The sequence below is a fragment of the Scheffersomyces coipomensis genome (assembly GCF_036884675.1).
Source record: "Scheffersomyces coipomensis strain NRRL Y-17651 chromosome Unknown DFJ63scaffold_2, whole genome shotgun sequence".
NCBI lineage: Eukaryota > Fungi > Ascomycota > Pichiomycetes > Serinales > Debaryomycetaceae > Scheffersomyces > Scheffersomyces coipomensis.
In genome coordinates, this window is record NW_027042893.1 from 2277985 (window position 1) to 2292936 (window position 14952).

At 29.3% G+C, this 14952-nt stretch overlaps 11 protein-coding genes across 11 annotated transcripts; 5 read left to right on the plus strand and 6 right to left on the minus strand. All coding sequences in view use genetic code 12, as the record gives it.

The window, feature by feature from the left end:
- Positions 1 to 35: 35 nt before the first annotated feature.
- On the minus strand, positions 36 to 1011 carry DFJ63DRAFT_93860 (dolichyl-diphosphooligosaccharide-protein glycotransferase). Its single transcript, XM_064909240.1, has one exon. It carries the CDS (start codon positions 916 to 918, stop codon positions 91 to 93), a length of 828 nt encoding a protein of 275 aa, XP_064764154.1. The 5' UTR covers positions 919 to 1011; the 3' UTR covers positions 36 to 90.
- Positions 1011 to 1973, minus strand: DFJ63DRAFT_95918 (uncharacterized protein). The gene is made up of 3 exons (XM_064909249.1): positions 1805 to 1973; positions 1476 to 1749; positions 1011 to 1411 (listed from the first exon to the last, which is right to left on the minus strand). Exons 2-3 carry the CDS (start codon positions 1543 to 1545, stop codon positions 1104 to 1106), a joined length of 378 nt encoding a protein of 125 aa, XP_064764155.1. The 5' UTR covers positions 1546 to 1749; positions 1805 to 1973; the 3' UTR covers positions 1011 to 1103.
- Positions 1974 to 2893, plus strand: DFJ63DRAFT_95917 (uncharacterized protein). The gene has a single exon (XM_064909248.1). It carries the CDS (start codon positions 2347 to 2349, stop codon positions 2860 to 2862), a length of 516 nt encoding a protein of 171 aa, XP_064764156.1. The 5' UTR covers positions 1974 to 2346; the 3' UTR covers positions 2863 to 2893.
- Positions 2894 to 2925: 32 nt separating this feature from the next.
- MED17 (Med17p) lies at positions 2926 to 4729 on the minus strand (the record flags this gene model as incomplete). The annotated part of the gene is made up of 2 exons (XM_064907424.1): positions 2926 to 4579; positions 4647 to 4729. The coding sequence occupies 2 exons, from the start codon at positions 4727 to 4729 to the stop codon at positions 2926 to 2928; spliced, it is 1737 nt and encodes a 578-aa protein (XP_064764157.1).
- Positions 4730 to 4868: 139 nt separating this feature from the next.
- RPN3 (proteasome regulatory particle lid subunit) lies at positions 4869 to 6341 on the minus strand (the record flags this gene model as incomplete). Its single annotated transcript, XM_064904883.1, has 1 exon — positions 4869 to 6341. The coding sequence occupies one exon, from the start codon at positions 6339 to 6341 to the stop codon at positions 4869 to 4871; it is 1473 nt and encodes a 490-aa protein (XP_064764158.1).
- A 1127-nt stretch (positions 6342 to 7468) lies between these two features.
- On the plus strand, positions 7469 to 8035 carry DFJ63DRAFT_312142 (uncharacterized protein; the record flags this gene model as incomplete). The annotated part of the gene is made up of 1 exon (XM_064905917.1): positions 7469 to 8035. One exon carries the CDS (start codon positions 7469 to 7471, stop codon positions 8033 to 8035), a length of 567 nt encoding a protein of 188 aa, XP_064764159.1.
- A 133-nt stretch (positions 8036 to 8168) lies between these two features.
- Positions 8169 to 9401, minus strand: YPT1 (Rab family GTPase). The gene has a single exon (XM_064909253.1). It carries the CDS (start codon positions 8920 to 8922, stop codon positions 8302 to 8304), a length of 621 nt encoding a protein of 206 aa, XP_064764160.1. The 5' UTR covers positions 8923 to 9401; the 3' UTR covers positions 8169 to 8301.
- Positions 9402 to 9632: 231 nt separating this feature from the next.
- Positions 9633 to 10508, minus strand: DFJ63DRAFT_334393 (uncharacterized protein; the record flags this gene model as incomplete). The annotated part of the gene is made up of 1 exon (XM_064908025.1): positions 9633 to 10508. The coding sequence occupies one exon, from the start codon at positions 10506 to 10508 to the stop codon at positions 9633 to 9635; it is 876 nt and encodes a 291-aa protein (XP_064764161.1).
- A 1310-nt stretch (positions 10509 to 11818) lies between these two features.
- DFJ63DRAFT_328623 (uncharacterized protein) lies at positions 11819 to 12644 on the plus strand. Its single transcript, XM_064907635.1, has one exon. The coding sequence runs from the start codon at positions 11972 to 11974 to the stop codon at positions 12380 to 12382; it is 411 nt and encodes a 136-aa protein (XP_064764162.1). The 5' UTR covers positions 11819 to 11971; the 3' UTR covers positions 12383 to 12644.
- A 304-nt stretch (positions 12645 to 12948) lies between these two features.
- DFJ63DRAFT_334395 (uncharacterized protein) lies at positions 12949 to 13356 on the plus strand (the record flags this gene model as incomplete). The annotated part of the gene is made up of 1 exon (XM_064908026.1): positions 12949 to 13356. One exon carries the CDS (start codon positions 12949 to 12951, stop codon positions 13354 to 13356), a length of 408 nt encoding a protein of 135 aa, XP_064764163.1.
- A 594-nt stretch (positions 13357 to 13950) lies between these two features.
- Positions 13951 to 14280, plus strand: DFJ63DRAFT_312147 (uncharacterized protein; the record flags this gene model as incomplete). The annotated part of the gene is made up of 1 exon (XM_064905918.1): positions 13951 to 14280. One exon carries the CDS (start codon positions 13951 to 13953, stop codon positions 14278 to 14280), a length of 330 nt encoding a protein of 109 aa, XP_064764164.1.
- Positions 14281 to 14952: the final 672 nt, after the last annotated feature.

Genomic DNA, 14952 nt, shown 5'->3' on the forward strand with positions numbered 1-14952 from the left:
TATATATGTGGATCTGTATCTAGTATAATATAATAATAATATAATAATAATATAACATTACATGCTAATATTTTTCATTAATTTTATTATTTATGATCTTCCAATACGTCTTTCATGAGCCAAGTGTCTTAAAACACGAGCACCAAAGTAAATACTTGATAAACCAAGGAAGAAACCAGCATATAAAGTAGTGAAGATAGATTGACCTAAATAATATTGAGCAAAATTATATTCAAATCCTAATATACTTAATAAAAATGCAATATTGAAGATTAATTGACCTGGAGCAGTTTTCTTTAAAGTTCCAAATAAATCCTTACCAATAAAACCATTCCACAACACAAGCAAGCCAGTGAAAAGGACAAGAGCCATAGCAGTAAAGAAAACTGGGATACCTTCACCCACAGTTTTTGGATCTTCTCTGAAAATATGATGAATTTCAGGTTGATATCCAATCTTTGGTTGTGGTTGATAATTAATACCCGATTTAAAATCATAAGTTGGAATGATTTCAACTAATTTCTTATATAATTTCTTTGAACCATCAGCAATAATGATATTTAATAATAATTTATCTTGAGCTTTTAATACTTCAGGAAGTTTACCAACTGGAATAGTTATAAAAAATTGCTTATCATCAGTGAAAGTTGGAACGAAATGAGTAGCTAAAGCATCATTCTTAGCACTAACTAATTCAACAAACACTTGTTGAGGAGCTTTCTTTAATTTTTCACTCAATCCTAACTTAACCACGATTTTATCCTTTCCACTGTCAACAGTTAATTGTTTAATTTCTTGAGTAGTAACTTCACCAAAGGCAACTGATTGTTGACCAATTGAAACTGAACCACTTGAAATTGAGTACCCAAGTACCAAGTTCAACAATTGAAACAACACAGCTACGATTGATAACTTCATTGTTGGCTGTCAAACTGTAAGTAGTTGTAAGTTATTATAATATAAGCTTTTCAAATTGACGTGGTCGATTTTTGCTCGATTTTTCAGAGACATTATTTTTACAGTACACGTTTAAAATTTATTTCTTACTTTATTTTCGCACACTATATTTCTCTTACTCACTATTACTTCCCAGTTAATTATGATTAGGCAATTAAGGGACTGGGGGATACATCTTCATCATCAACTACATCGGAAGAACGGACAACAGAACCAGACAAGTTGTCTTCATCATCTTCATTTCCAATATTAGTTTCACCAGTCTGATCAAGAACTTCATATATCCCATTGTTGGATTTCTTTTTCGTAGCACCACGTAATTTTTCCGTTAATTCTTGTTGCAATACTTCAAACTTTGGATTGTTTGATTGGTTAGCACCAGTAATGGTATAGACCAAGTAAGCAGATGCTCCAGTGATAGCAGCCAACATCAAACCTGGAACAACAATAAAAGCTAGAGAGTAGAATGTTAGTATGTAAACGATTCAGGAATGTAGAGAAGAAGATAGTATACTTACTGAAACCAACAAAAGTAGCAACTGATGTAATTGTGAAAAGACCAATTGCAACTGATGACACACCAAACATGGCTGAAAGAACTAATAGAACAATCAAAATTCCTGGAGCTAAAAGGACAACAAGAATCTATTTTGAAGTTAGTAATGAGAGAAGTCAAAGAAATAGAAAGACATAACGGTAAATCATACTGGAATGTAAACAATTCTACTCAGAGCAATTCTAGCACCTAAGAAGAAAACAGGTCTTAAAAATTTATACCACTCAAAGAGATTTCTATAATAGTTAGTAACATTTATTAATTGATTGTGATAATGATTAAATTACATACTTCAATAAGGAATCAAAAGTTGAGGAGTTTTCAGATGCTTTATCAAAATTTGATGACAAGTGGAAACTAAACTTGGCAATTTGATTTGAAATCAAATTCCGAATCCAGTATCTCACTCCTGTATCACTAACTGGAGCTTCAATTGATTGATTCAAATAGTTATCACTCTCCTTTGATAATTTACTCTTTTCTTTTAAATCGTAATGAATATCTCTTAGGGCAAAGCGGAATCTTCTGTTTTGTCCCATCAATCTCCACTATTAGTTACTTGAATTTGATATTCAAAGTACTAATTCTCTAGATAGATTGATCACAATGATTGATTCTGCTTTTGATGAAAGTAGAAGAAGAAGAGTGTTGTAAATATGTCAACGAAGTTGGTGGTTGTAAATCAGAAATTATTTGCAGCACTTCAACCTGCAAAAATTTACAGTTTTTGATCCAAGAAATTTTGAAAATTTAACTGTCCGCCAAATATCGTATAACTACTTCATTTACTTCTTCATCAACAACATCATTATCATCATCTACAAAAGGCAAACATGCAGTTCTTTACGGCCAAATCATTGTTATACGTCCGTATTGTATTCCTTATTGCTTTAACTTTCTTCCTTGTTAAGGATTCTGAATTAATTTTCATGTCGGGATTCGTTATTCTTTTAGGTCAAGCTATGGAGTTACCTCATGCTAGAATTGATCCAAACAATCCATTATTAGGAGTATTAGCCATTGCATTTGGTTCATTGGCAGTTACTGATGTCGTTCCTTTGATTGCTAACAACTTGGATTATTTCGAATCAGTGGTTCCTGTTAGATTAACTATTGCCTTTGGTATTGCTTGTTATACATATTTCTTTAAAGATTCACCTATAAGTAATGGATTTGTATTTACTTACGCGTTCTTTGAAATTTGGCTTAATTTCATTATCTTTAATAATTTGAGAGATGAAAAGTATTATCGTGTTAAACAATATATTGAAGAAAATGCTGAAGCTATTCGTCAAGCTCATGATGATCAAGTTAGAGTATCTTCAACTGATGATAGATATCCTCAATGAAATACATGATTATTCATTTTTCGATTTAATTGTATATATATATATTTATAGTTGTTACATACACTAGTTTACAAAGTTTAAAATAGTCCATTCCAAGCATTCTTCAATCTCATTAAAATCATTGAAACTGATTTGTAAAACATTAACCCCATTCAAATTACTTGAAAAATCATCATGATTCTTATACCTTATGATATTTAAATTAATGATTAGATTAACGAATATTTCATTGGTAGTTAATTCCAAATCAATTCTTAAATATTGATTATTCTTCTTATTCTTTAATATCAAATTAACATCTGAAAGTGGTCTTTCAATTGATTTTTGAAATGGATTGGCTGATTTATGTTTAAGATTAGCAAATTTTTCAATATTATTGATTTTAAATTCAATGTCATTATCGAATTTCTTACAAAGATTGGCAATGATTTCTTTCATATTGTTTAAATTCAATTCATGTCTTATGTTTCCTAATAATGGTCTTAATATCAATGGATGAGTATTAGAACGTTTGAATTTGGTTAATGCTGTGGGTACTTTTTGTTTTAATTTTAAATTATATTTGAAATAACAACATAACATTAATTTCAAATAGATTAAAATTAATTGACATTTTTTATTATTAAGGGATGAATATGAATTAATGTTTTGATAATAATTGTTTAATTCATCATCATTATTTTCATCATAGAATACTGATTCAATTTCAATAATCTCATGATTAATTTCAATAATGATTTTATTAGATATAATCGATACATTATAATTAATCAAAGTCTTTGCTTCTCTGGTTAATTGATAAAATAAATCTTCTTCAAATAAGAAAAATCTTGCCTTTTCAATATCATTAATGATTTGAGCATTTGAATTATTATTAAAATTATTTTCAAATATAGATTGTCCTGTTAACATAAAATCTCCATCAATTTCACTCAAGATTTTAACTCGAATATATTTAAAATTCTTTTCAGAAACTTTATTAGATACATTCGATATAGGATGAAATGAAACTTCTCCAGATGTGGTATCTTTTCTTAAAATTGCAAGTCCTTTATCACGGAAACTTGCTCCTGAATCCCCATAACCATATTTAACACCAATGGCACGAGCATTATTATATGGGTCTCTTGTTTTAAACAATGCTTCATCATTGCTAAGCACCAAATTAATCATATTCCAATATCTTCTTTCTTTTAAAACTTGTTCATTTAAATTGATACTTGCCTCTCTAAACAAACTGGTGATTTTATTTAATGATTGAACTTTCCATGCTTGTCCTACTCCATGATTATTATCCTTCTTATCACCATTTGTTCTACTTGGTTCACCATCTTCATCTTCATCTTTACGAATCAATCGATCTGAATTTAATGATCCAATAGGTACATTTTTTTGCAAATGAGGAGATATAGTAGCTTTGGCTAAATTTGGTTTGACAGCAGATATCAATAAAGATACGAAATCCAATGATAAAGAAGTTTCATTCAAGGCTGAATTGATATTCTTTTGTAAGTTTATCCGTTGTTGTTGGAAAGTTTCACTAGGATCTTCTTGTTCAGGTTCCAATGAACCATCTGTTATTTGAACATCTGGTTGCAATAGTTCTTCAATATTACCATTAGCTATTTCTTCTGGTAAATTAGCCTCAGTTACATCTAGAAATGAGTTCCTTTCAATCAAGATTCTTGGTATTAAATCTGCTAATGATAGTTTATCTCTGTAAAATGTTAGTATTTCAACTCTATCTACTGATCAATTCAATCGTTTCAAAATCAAATACATACTCATCTTGAATGAATGGATCTTTATATCCTGATCCATAAGTGTCTGGATCCAAGTCTATTCGGAATCCACCACTTGATGTCATCGTTGTTGGTCGTTATTCGTTGATGGTTGCTTGGTTGCCTAAAGTTTGTGCAGTCAATTTCAATTTTCAAATTTTGTTCAGATTTTTTATTTATTATGCGACTAAAAATGTATTTACGATTCACACTATATAGACTAGATTAATCCATAAAATCATCTAAATCACCATCTTCTAAGGCTTTCAATATATCAAACTCTTCATCCTTGTCAAGAGACTTACCATTGAGATCAGCTTTATTATCATTATCACTTGGATATCTCATTGATTTTACACTATCATTTCTTAATGATAAACAGAAATTAATTCTTTGATCAAATTCAGTTTGAGGCAATTTTGTTGAATAAATATCTAATAATTCTTTAGATTGCATGAATCCCTTTTGATGATTGATAGTGGCTTCTATAACCCCATCTCTAATGGCTTTAGAGACTATGTATTCGGTTGATTCTTCGGAATCTAAATGTAATTTAATACAAATATCTTTTAAGGAGATTTTTGAATAAGATAATGATATGATTCTAATACCAGTTTTAATAACATTTTGACGTAATCTTGAAACTAAAGTAAAATTATCATCTTTTTTAAATAAGGCTTCATATTCATTTAAAACTTTACTAAATAAATTTAAATCACCTAATTTAACAGCTCTTGTAACATAAAAATATGGTTCAAAATTCCCTCCAATTTGATTTCTTTTAAAGGTTTTTAATTCAGGTATATCACCAGTTAATAATTCAATGATTATGCTTAATTTAGTGGCACTTTGAATGAATCCATTTGCTAAATGAGTTTGAGGAGCTTTTCTAATGGCAGCAATTACATATTCATGAGCAGTTGAATAATCTAATTGAATAGCACTAATTCTGGCTAAATAATAATAATATCTTGCAGCAAGAGCATTACTAGCATTAGCTGGGAATACTGTCTTTTCCACTAAATTAGATGCTTGATTAATATCATGAGTTAATAAATAATTTCTTAATAATAAAGTAATAATTGATGAAGTTGTTTCAGTATCATGTCTTAAAGTAGCAGTTCTTAAACTTGCTAATAATTCAGGACGAATTGAATATAAATCTTCAAGTAATTCATTGGTTCTTGCAATATAAAACCATATCTTGGCTTGAATGAAATCTAATGATCGTTTATTATATAATTTCATTAATTGAATAATATTTGAATTTAAAATGTTTAATGATTCCAATTGATTTTGATCTAAAAGGAATACTTGAATCAAAAGATGAACATATAATTCAACTTCAGGAATCAATATAGATGAAGGTTGAGTATCTTCATTATCTTCTTCTTGATGATCAATCACCATAGCATTATCATCTTGAACCACATCTAACACACCAAATAAATATGACTTATTAGTATTGATTTTGGAAGGATATAATTTATTAATGATGGTGATTAAAATCAGTTTGGTTAATTTACGCCTTAAAGGACCCAAATCACGAAATGCTTTGGAGATATAACGATTATCAAAACTTGAAGCAGTTTTGGAAATTAATGAAAATGATTGTTCAATTTCACTAACTACTGATTCAGTAGAATCTGATTGTTCTTCAATTTTTTCTTCTTTCTTGATACTGGTTGTATCAACCATTTTATCAGACATGATGGTGATGATTCTCTTTCTATTTCTATAATACAATTGAATCTAGGAATTGATTGATTGATAAGTTGAAAATTGATTTATGGTGGTGTCTCACGAACGAATCTCAACTTTTGATTGTTGCCACCAAAAAGAGACAAAAAAACTGTAGACTTCCTAATTAGGAAACATGATCACCAATCAACTAACATTACTTGGTTTTCGCGTATAGCGGTTTTAAAACCTGTCAATATTTGGGGTTGGTATAAAGCCGTTGATGCCAATTAATAAGCAAAATTGATGAATTGATCTTATTTCCTGGAGTGACTTATTGATAAGGGATACTTTTAATATTTTGGGATGTGTGTTCTATGTAGCGTCGGTAGATTACAACATTACATGTTGCAAAATTAGGTACAATGAATTATAATATTTAATGTATAGTAGTGGATGTATCGGTTAAGTCCAATATTGTTTATCGGAAAGCTAAACGAGTTTCGTTTATTTCAATAGGAGTAGCTCATGATAAGTTTATGTCCTCCAACCATTTCATTAATGTTTTATGCATGATATTATTTTGATTTCGATTATTAATTTAGCTCAAGTTTTGGTGGAAGACTTGAAATTGGTGAATATTCCTCTTTCATGTTATTAATAAAGTTTTAAGTTACTACCCCAGACTTATATTTAACTTTGACTTCTTTGTAAAAGAAGTACTTTTATACCGAAAGAACCAATCAACCAATTGACTAACCACTCTCTAAATTAATATTCAATTCACCATAGAAATGATATCAATTGATGTATGTAAATCCAATCATTTATACAATACACACTTATTACCTTTTACAATATACTCTTTATATAAATCCCAGTAGTTATAATAATAATATGGACTAATTAAACTGTTCATCACCAGAAGTTAAAAAAAGAATGTATGCGCTTGACTCCGAACGTCAAATTTCAATGCCCCATATTTCGCAAGAGGAGTTGTTCCCAAAAATGTATAAATAGTACCACATTCCTCCTAATTTAAAATTTTTGTAATTCAATTTCATCCATTCCATTCCATTCAATTGAATTGAATATTTCATTATATCATCAATTGACAAATTATAACAACTACATCATCTTTTGCAATGGTTTCTACTAACACTGCTTTAGATCCTAATGTTCTTCCTTCAAAACCCCCAACTACTCCGAAATTAGTCCCTGTTTTCAGTTTCAATTTCAAATGTGAGTTTAGTCCTCCAGGTTCATCTACTGATTTACCAGTCCCATCTAATAGTTTAAGTTTAGCTCGTATTATCAATGGAGAAATCAGAACCGTTAAGAATGATTACGGTTTAGAATTAGATGTCCCTGGTATTACTGGAATTGATGATTTAATTGAAAAGGTTCCACTTGGAATCACTCAATTAAATTGTACTTTGAATGGTAAAACTGCCAATGGTAGTGATGTATTAATATATTATGATGGTTTCCTTAAACATGCACAGGCCACTTTTGAAGTGATTCAAGGGACAAAGAAACATATTGAATTTGATGATTGTTCATTAGTTTGTAAACCAATTTTTAAGCTTTCTAAAGGAGTTGAAGATAAATATAAATGGATCCTTACTGAAGATTTCATTGGTAAAGGTAGATTTATAAGAGATGCTGATGATTTCGTTTATGTTCAATATTTTGTTTATATCATTCGTTAGTTTGATTTTATAAAAGTGATGATTATTTTAAAGAAAATAAACTGTAGAACCTTTCGATAACCAGCGTTTGTTTTGAGTACATGTAGTAATAATATAATATGATATATATATATAATCAACTAAGCTTTAAATAAAATATAAGAAAATTAAAAGAGGAAGCGGGAAAGGAGATAATTAACAACAAAAATATAATAGCAACAATTAGTAATAGAAAGAATAACCATAAGTTGTATAAATCATAAAATCAAATCAAAATTAACTTGAATCTAACAACATGAACTATTTTGATCTTGTGGTAATGATTGACCTTTCAAATTAACATTTGATTTACCTGAATTATATGCACTATTTGAACTATTATTATTAGTCATTTGAGCTTTAATTTGTCTTGCCATGGTATAAAATGCTTGTTCAACATTGGTTGATGATAAAGCTGAAGTTTCTAAAAATGGAATATCTAAAGCATCAGCAAATTCTTTAGCAGCAGTATAATCAACAATTTTTTTATCAGATAAATCAGCTTTATTACCAACTAATAATTTCATTACACCACCTGTTGCATAACGATCAATTTCTTGTAACCATTGTTTAACATTATTAAAAGATTCTTGATCAGTAACATCATAAACAATAATAATACCATGAGCTCCACGATAATATGATGAAGTAATGGTTCTAAATCTTTCTTGACCAGCAGTATCCCAAATTTGTAATTTAATAGTTTTACCATCTAAATCAATCGTTCTAATTTTAAAATCAACACCAATAGTTGAAATATAATCAGGGGTATAATTATCATCAGCAAATCTTAATAATAAACAAGATTTACCAACACCGGAATCACCAATTAATAATAATTTAAATAAATAGTCGTATTCGTTATTCATGTTTGCTGTATTATATAGATGGATTGATGAATTGATTGAATGAGATTTGGGATGGATGAAAATGACTTATATAACTATGAATGAACTAAGTATAAAAGTTATAGACAAGATACTATAAGTATGGATGTATATCAAACTAGAAATGAAAGTGGCGCTAACGTTTAAAAACAATTAAAATTTATTTGTTGTGTTTGTTTGAAATCAAGCAGCTTTACCGGTGGATGGGAGAAGGGCAAAAGCTAGGGGAGGAGGATGAGGATGTACTGGGGTAAGGATGATATCGATGGATGAGTACGGTAAATATTACGTATGATTTCCAAATAGATCAAAGGGTATGATTGAAGAAACTTGATTGATTGATTGATTGAATGGGATTGATGGGAATTGATACAATTAAAATATTTATAGATAGTGTGTGTGTTAACAGAGTGGTATCCTCTTTTTTTTGGAGGAAGTGTACCGTGGATAAAAAAAATAAAAAAAAAGTGTACAGCACACGACTAAACTGTAGTAGACAGAAATTCCATTGTTAAGTAAGTCTAGGTATAGATACAAGATAGAATGTAACAAGATATACTAATTATCTATTCAAAATGTTTAAGCATAAGTATATATATATAATAAGATGGAATTATAATAATCCCATTTAAAGATTCTAAATAACACATACCATGAATGATGATTCCATGACATAAATTGATAACCTCCAACTAATCAATTTTATTTGCAACTTCTTTAGCAGCTTGTTTAGTTGATTGTTTACCTGAAAATTTCTTTCTGGCAATGGCAACCATTTTATAAAACCAGAATATATTTAAGCAATCCAATGATAAATTCAAGGTTAATACTGAAACAGCAGCAAATGTAGGAATCTTATCCCACATAACAAACATATCATAAGCTAAGATTATCATACCATAAAATCCCCATGCAATACGGACTGAAAAAAAAGTAAGCATTAATACTAACCCATTTATAATGACAAAGGTTTCATTGAAGGTACCAGCAGGTAATTTTGAGGCAAACCAATTGATATTAACAAATGGAGTACTTAATTCAAATAAAAGAAAACAAGGAATCCAAGGCATACAAAATGGTAATAAAGTACAAGTAAAAACAAATACTGCTGCAAATCCATGAAATAAAAATCCAACTCCAAATAATTTGAAATGAATAGTACAAACCATAAGATCCCAAAGAAAGTATCCTACTGTTAATGCACCAACAAATCCACCATAAGGAGTATAACCTAACATTGAACTAGTTGGATCAGCAACTCTATTTTGCCAATAGGAATGATTCCACATTGGTAATAAGATTGAAATGGAGATAAAACATTGAATCATAGATACCACATGAATATCGAAATTAACTTTAGTACGTTTTGATAATGATGTATAAGTTGTACCGAACAAAGCGGCAGAAATGGGTTGAGAAATAACTTGAAAGGATGTATAAAATAAGAAACTAGCTAAGATTTCATGCCAATGAGCTTCGAAATAATTGGTTGGATTAGCTGGAAATGGTCTATATTGTAAGAATATATCATCTGTGTAGACAGGCAAATATGATGTTATGAATGACATTGTGTATGTGTGTTTGTGCTTGTATTTGTGGGGAGGGGGGGGGAGCTTATTATATCGGAAGGAGAAGGAAATGAAAATCTATTAAATGGAGTGAAATAAAGTTCAATTGACTGATAGATGTGAATGGCAATTGCTTTATATGTATATAACTTGGTCTATGATGACGATGGTGATGATGAACAGAGGTTTGAATGTTGAGTTTATAGTATTAAAGTTGATTTCTGATATGATCTAATTTTTTGTTTGTGTTTTGAGGAAGGAGGATTTATTTTTATTATCACACTTTCAGATTTTTTTTGGGTCTTTTAAAAATTTTGAGCATTTTCAATTTTACGCTGTCAGAAATAGAAGTTTTTTTAGTGGGGGAGACGCGATAAGGAGGAAGAGTAAGGGGGAAGTAGCGAGTGAGTGATGATGGAGCACCAAAATTTAGTTAGTCATTCTCTAGTCTACATTATACTGTAATTTTTAGGCATGACTTTATATTAAGTGTTCATGAGTTACTCAGTATAGTTATAATTAGATTCGATCATAATTTATTTACCATTGACCAACAATCTATCCATTCAACATTTAATTTGTAAGGTAACAAACCAATATTCATTAGTACATTTACATCATGTGATAACTGAATGCAACTGTATAACCTCTAATATTCAATAAATTTCTAATCAGCTATATTGTGAATAAGTCTATGTGGCATCGAATGATCATAATTAGAAATTATTCATTCAAAGAGATAAGTAGTTGCAAATTATGATTAGCATAAGCCTCGTTCATTTACATTAACCGTTTTTAAATATAAACTAAAAATAGAGTCATATAAAATTAACCGTCTCTAACCGTATTTCAAGAATACATTGATTACAGTAATCTAAAATTGATTGTTCCGCGGCATTCTCTTGAATCTAACTAGTAAATAAGATCCTTACGAGTCATTCATATCTGATCTTATAAACTTTAAATCAAATGCTTTATCATGACTACAATTGAGCTCTTTTGTAATCCTTAATTATGATTTGAGAATCAACTAAATTGACGTCATGAAAGAAGTAATCAATTATCAATCCTTTCTACCGATAACCATTCAATAATCATCAACAACACTACACTAAATTGATTATTTTTAGTAAGGCTATTACAAGTCATCAGCCAGTGGATGTTATTATCCTTATTTTAGAAAATAGATAATTAACGGAATAAAACCCCAGTCGCAAAAAATAAAATTTGAATCATTCTTTTTTTTTGACGTAGTTAAATCTCTTAATTTTTTACGAATCTTTTCTTAGGCGGTATAATAGAGCTTTGCAAGTTTAAATCTATATTTGGATGCAATTTTAATACACATATTATCTAATTTAAAAACTATATAAACAGCCTTCTCTATCTCTCTTCAAGACAATCTCTTCATGTAGTTTCTTTCTCTCATCAACAAACACACACACATACATCAATCTTCATTAATGTATATCGCCAAAGACACAGTACTAAACGTCTCAAAGAGATATGTTCCATTTGCGACTTATCCAGTGGTGGTATTCCTTTTAATCTTTTTATTTGTCCTTACTTTTTATCTTTGGGCTTCAATTTTAAGTTGTATAGGTTACTTATTCCGTCCTAGTCCAACTCCTTCTAAACCATTAATAGTTTCGGTACCTGTTTCAGTACCAGTCGCAGCTCCACAACCAGTACGTCCAAATCAAGTGATTCATAATACTCATAATTATAATACTACCAATCATAATAATTTCTTTGTGGGAGATTTAGAAATGAATGATGTCAATGAAGAAGATAGCCCAATGCCAGATGAAACTGTCCATTATAGCTATCCTGAACCCAATGCTCCACCACCATCTTATAAAAGAACATGGTAAATGTTCTGAATTTAGAATGAAATAAAGATATAAAATTACGGTGACTGAAATAAAGGTTATAGAATTGATATTGGTTATGCTTCGGTTAGTGCTACTGGTTAGAGCATGATAGAAAACCATATTTTACAAATAAGTTATTCACATATATTTTGCTTCCTTTGTGATGATTAAACAAACGAATGCGTTTTGATTATTATTTTATATTTTTTTTTGATAGTTTAATTATATAGTTAACAATTCAATACATGATTCTACATCTATTAAGTACATTAATTAGTTTTATTATATTCAGAACAAATATATATTTTATGGGCCATACTTTGCAAGAATAAGTTATTTCATGTATTATACTTTCCCTCAATTGTTTCACTTCAGATAACTAACTAACTATACAACAACCTTGATCAACCTTGTTTGCTTCTAATGTTTAAAGATCATTATAATTTAATTTTAATTATAGTAAAGGAAAGACTCAATCCATAGATTTAGATAATATAAAATAATTATTGAAATTGATAAAAAAGTTCCAGTTGAGTGATAGTAATTGTAACACACAGAAAATAACAATGTATATCCCACAAGATGAAATTGTTCAATTATCAAAAAGGGATGGATTGTCACTAGGAGGATTTTTACTCATCATATTATTAATTGCCGCTGTTGTAATTGGTGTGTGCGTTGGTGCTAGCACTAGCAAAGCAAATCCACAACACTCTACAAGCACCATAAATACTGCAAATGATGCAAATACTATTAATACTTCTAATAGTACCAATAGTACCAATAATACCATCGCTTCCAATAGTACCTTAATTACAGATACTTCAAATACAACAACTACCACAACAATTACAAATGTTTCTGGGACAAGCAAATCTATAATGACAATTACAAAGACGTCAGAACCAAATTCTACTCAATTTATACCTGTTGCCCCGAATTTACCACTACCAGTTCATAAGAAAGAGAAATAAGATGAGTTATGTGTTTATGAATAATTGATTTTTTTATTGTTTGAATTAACTAAAGTATAAAGCAGATTGTATTGCATTATTTTATATTTATAACCTACCGATAAAATATTGAAGTAGCGTAACCTCCAGTCTTATACATATATCAATTGCTTTAATCAGTCTAATTGTAATTAATATACGAACGATATACAGTACAAATATATCTTATATACACCACTATTATATCCAAAAATGATTTCATATGTCTCCCTATACTTTCCCTCAATTGTTTCCTTATAAATGACTTTGCATATCACAATTGTTCCTCAATATAATCTGAATCCCTTATTCACTTAATTAATATAGAATGTCTCTGAACTCTCCTGTTTTGTTCTACTTCATTTAATACTTCCTATTTGCTTATTACATCTTCAGACTATAAGAAGTAAGTTGCAACTAGTATTAATTTTAGCAGCAAAAGCAAGTCGAGTTGACACAATAGGTCCAACTACTAGCAAAATATCATTATAATTCATTTCTAATTATAGTAAAGGTTTAATCACTGGCATTGATAAGCTTCAAATTAAATAATAGTTGTCACCGAAAGCATATAAAATGTATATTTCCAAAGATGATATTATCCATATAGCAAAACGTGAAGATAGTTCAGAATCGTGGTTATTATTTATTCCAATATTATTTGTAATTATCATCATTTGTATAATTAGTTCTCACAAAACCGAAGAACAAACTGAAGAACAAACTGGAAATACTACCACCACTACCACCACAGTAACCACTACTACAATTGTAAATGGTTCCAGCCCAAATACAAGTACAAGCACAAGTACAACAACCACAAATGGTTCCGGAGAAGTCCAGGCTCAATATATGTCTTATGCTCCTAGTTCACCACCTCCAGTTTATAAACATCTGGGTTATTAAGATAATATAATTCAGATATTTGATTTATATATTGATTACATTAATGAAGAAAATTACAAAGTAGACTATCAATTTTATGTATTTATTATTTTAACTCTACAACTAATCATGTTAATACTGATCAAATATTGAACTAGAGGGTTAAATCGAGCGAATCTATTAATAGACATCAATTGACGAATAATAATTGTCTAAATTAATTCATTTATTTTTAGTGACAACATTTCTTCGCAACCCAATACTACTTTGAATCTAGATATTCCTGACCTAAATTTATAATTAATCTTTTCATGATCAGAACCAATATATTACATATAAAAAGGTTATCAAAGTTCTTAAATGCATTGAAATTTGTCTTGTAGATATTCTCTCATCAGTAAAATATGTACATCTCAAAAGGCTCTAGAAGCGCATTCTTGGGTATTGATTTAATATCTGCTTTTATATCAATTTCATACATTAAACAGTAAAGCAAAAGAAAAGGTACCAATGTTATCACTTCATACAGTTACAAAATTAGAAATAGATTCTAAACAGAGGAAATATGATAATGCTCAAAATTTTGAAATCAAAATTACATTAAATGTCTCAAATCTATCGATTAAGCCAGTAAAAATCGAAGGTTAAAAATGCGTCAACGCCTCATTTAAGATATGCAAAAGATGTCACTTA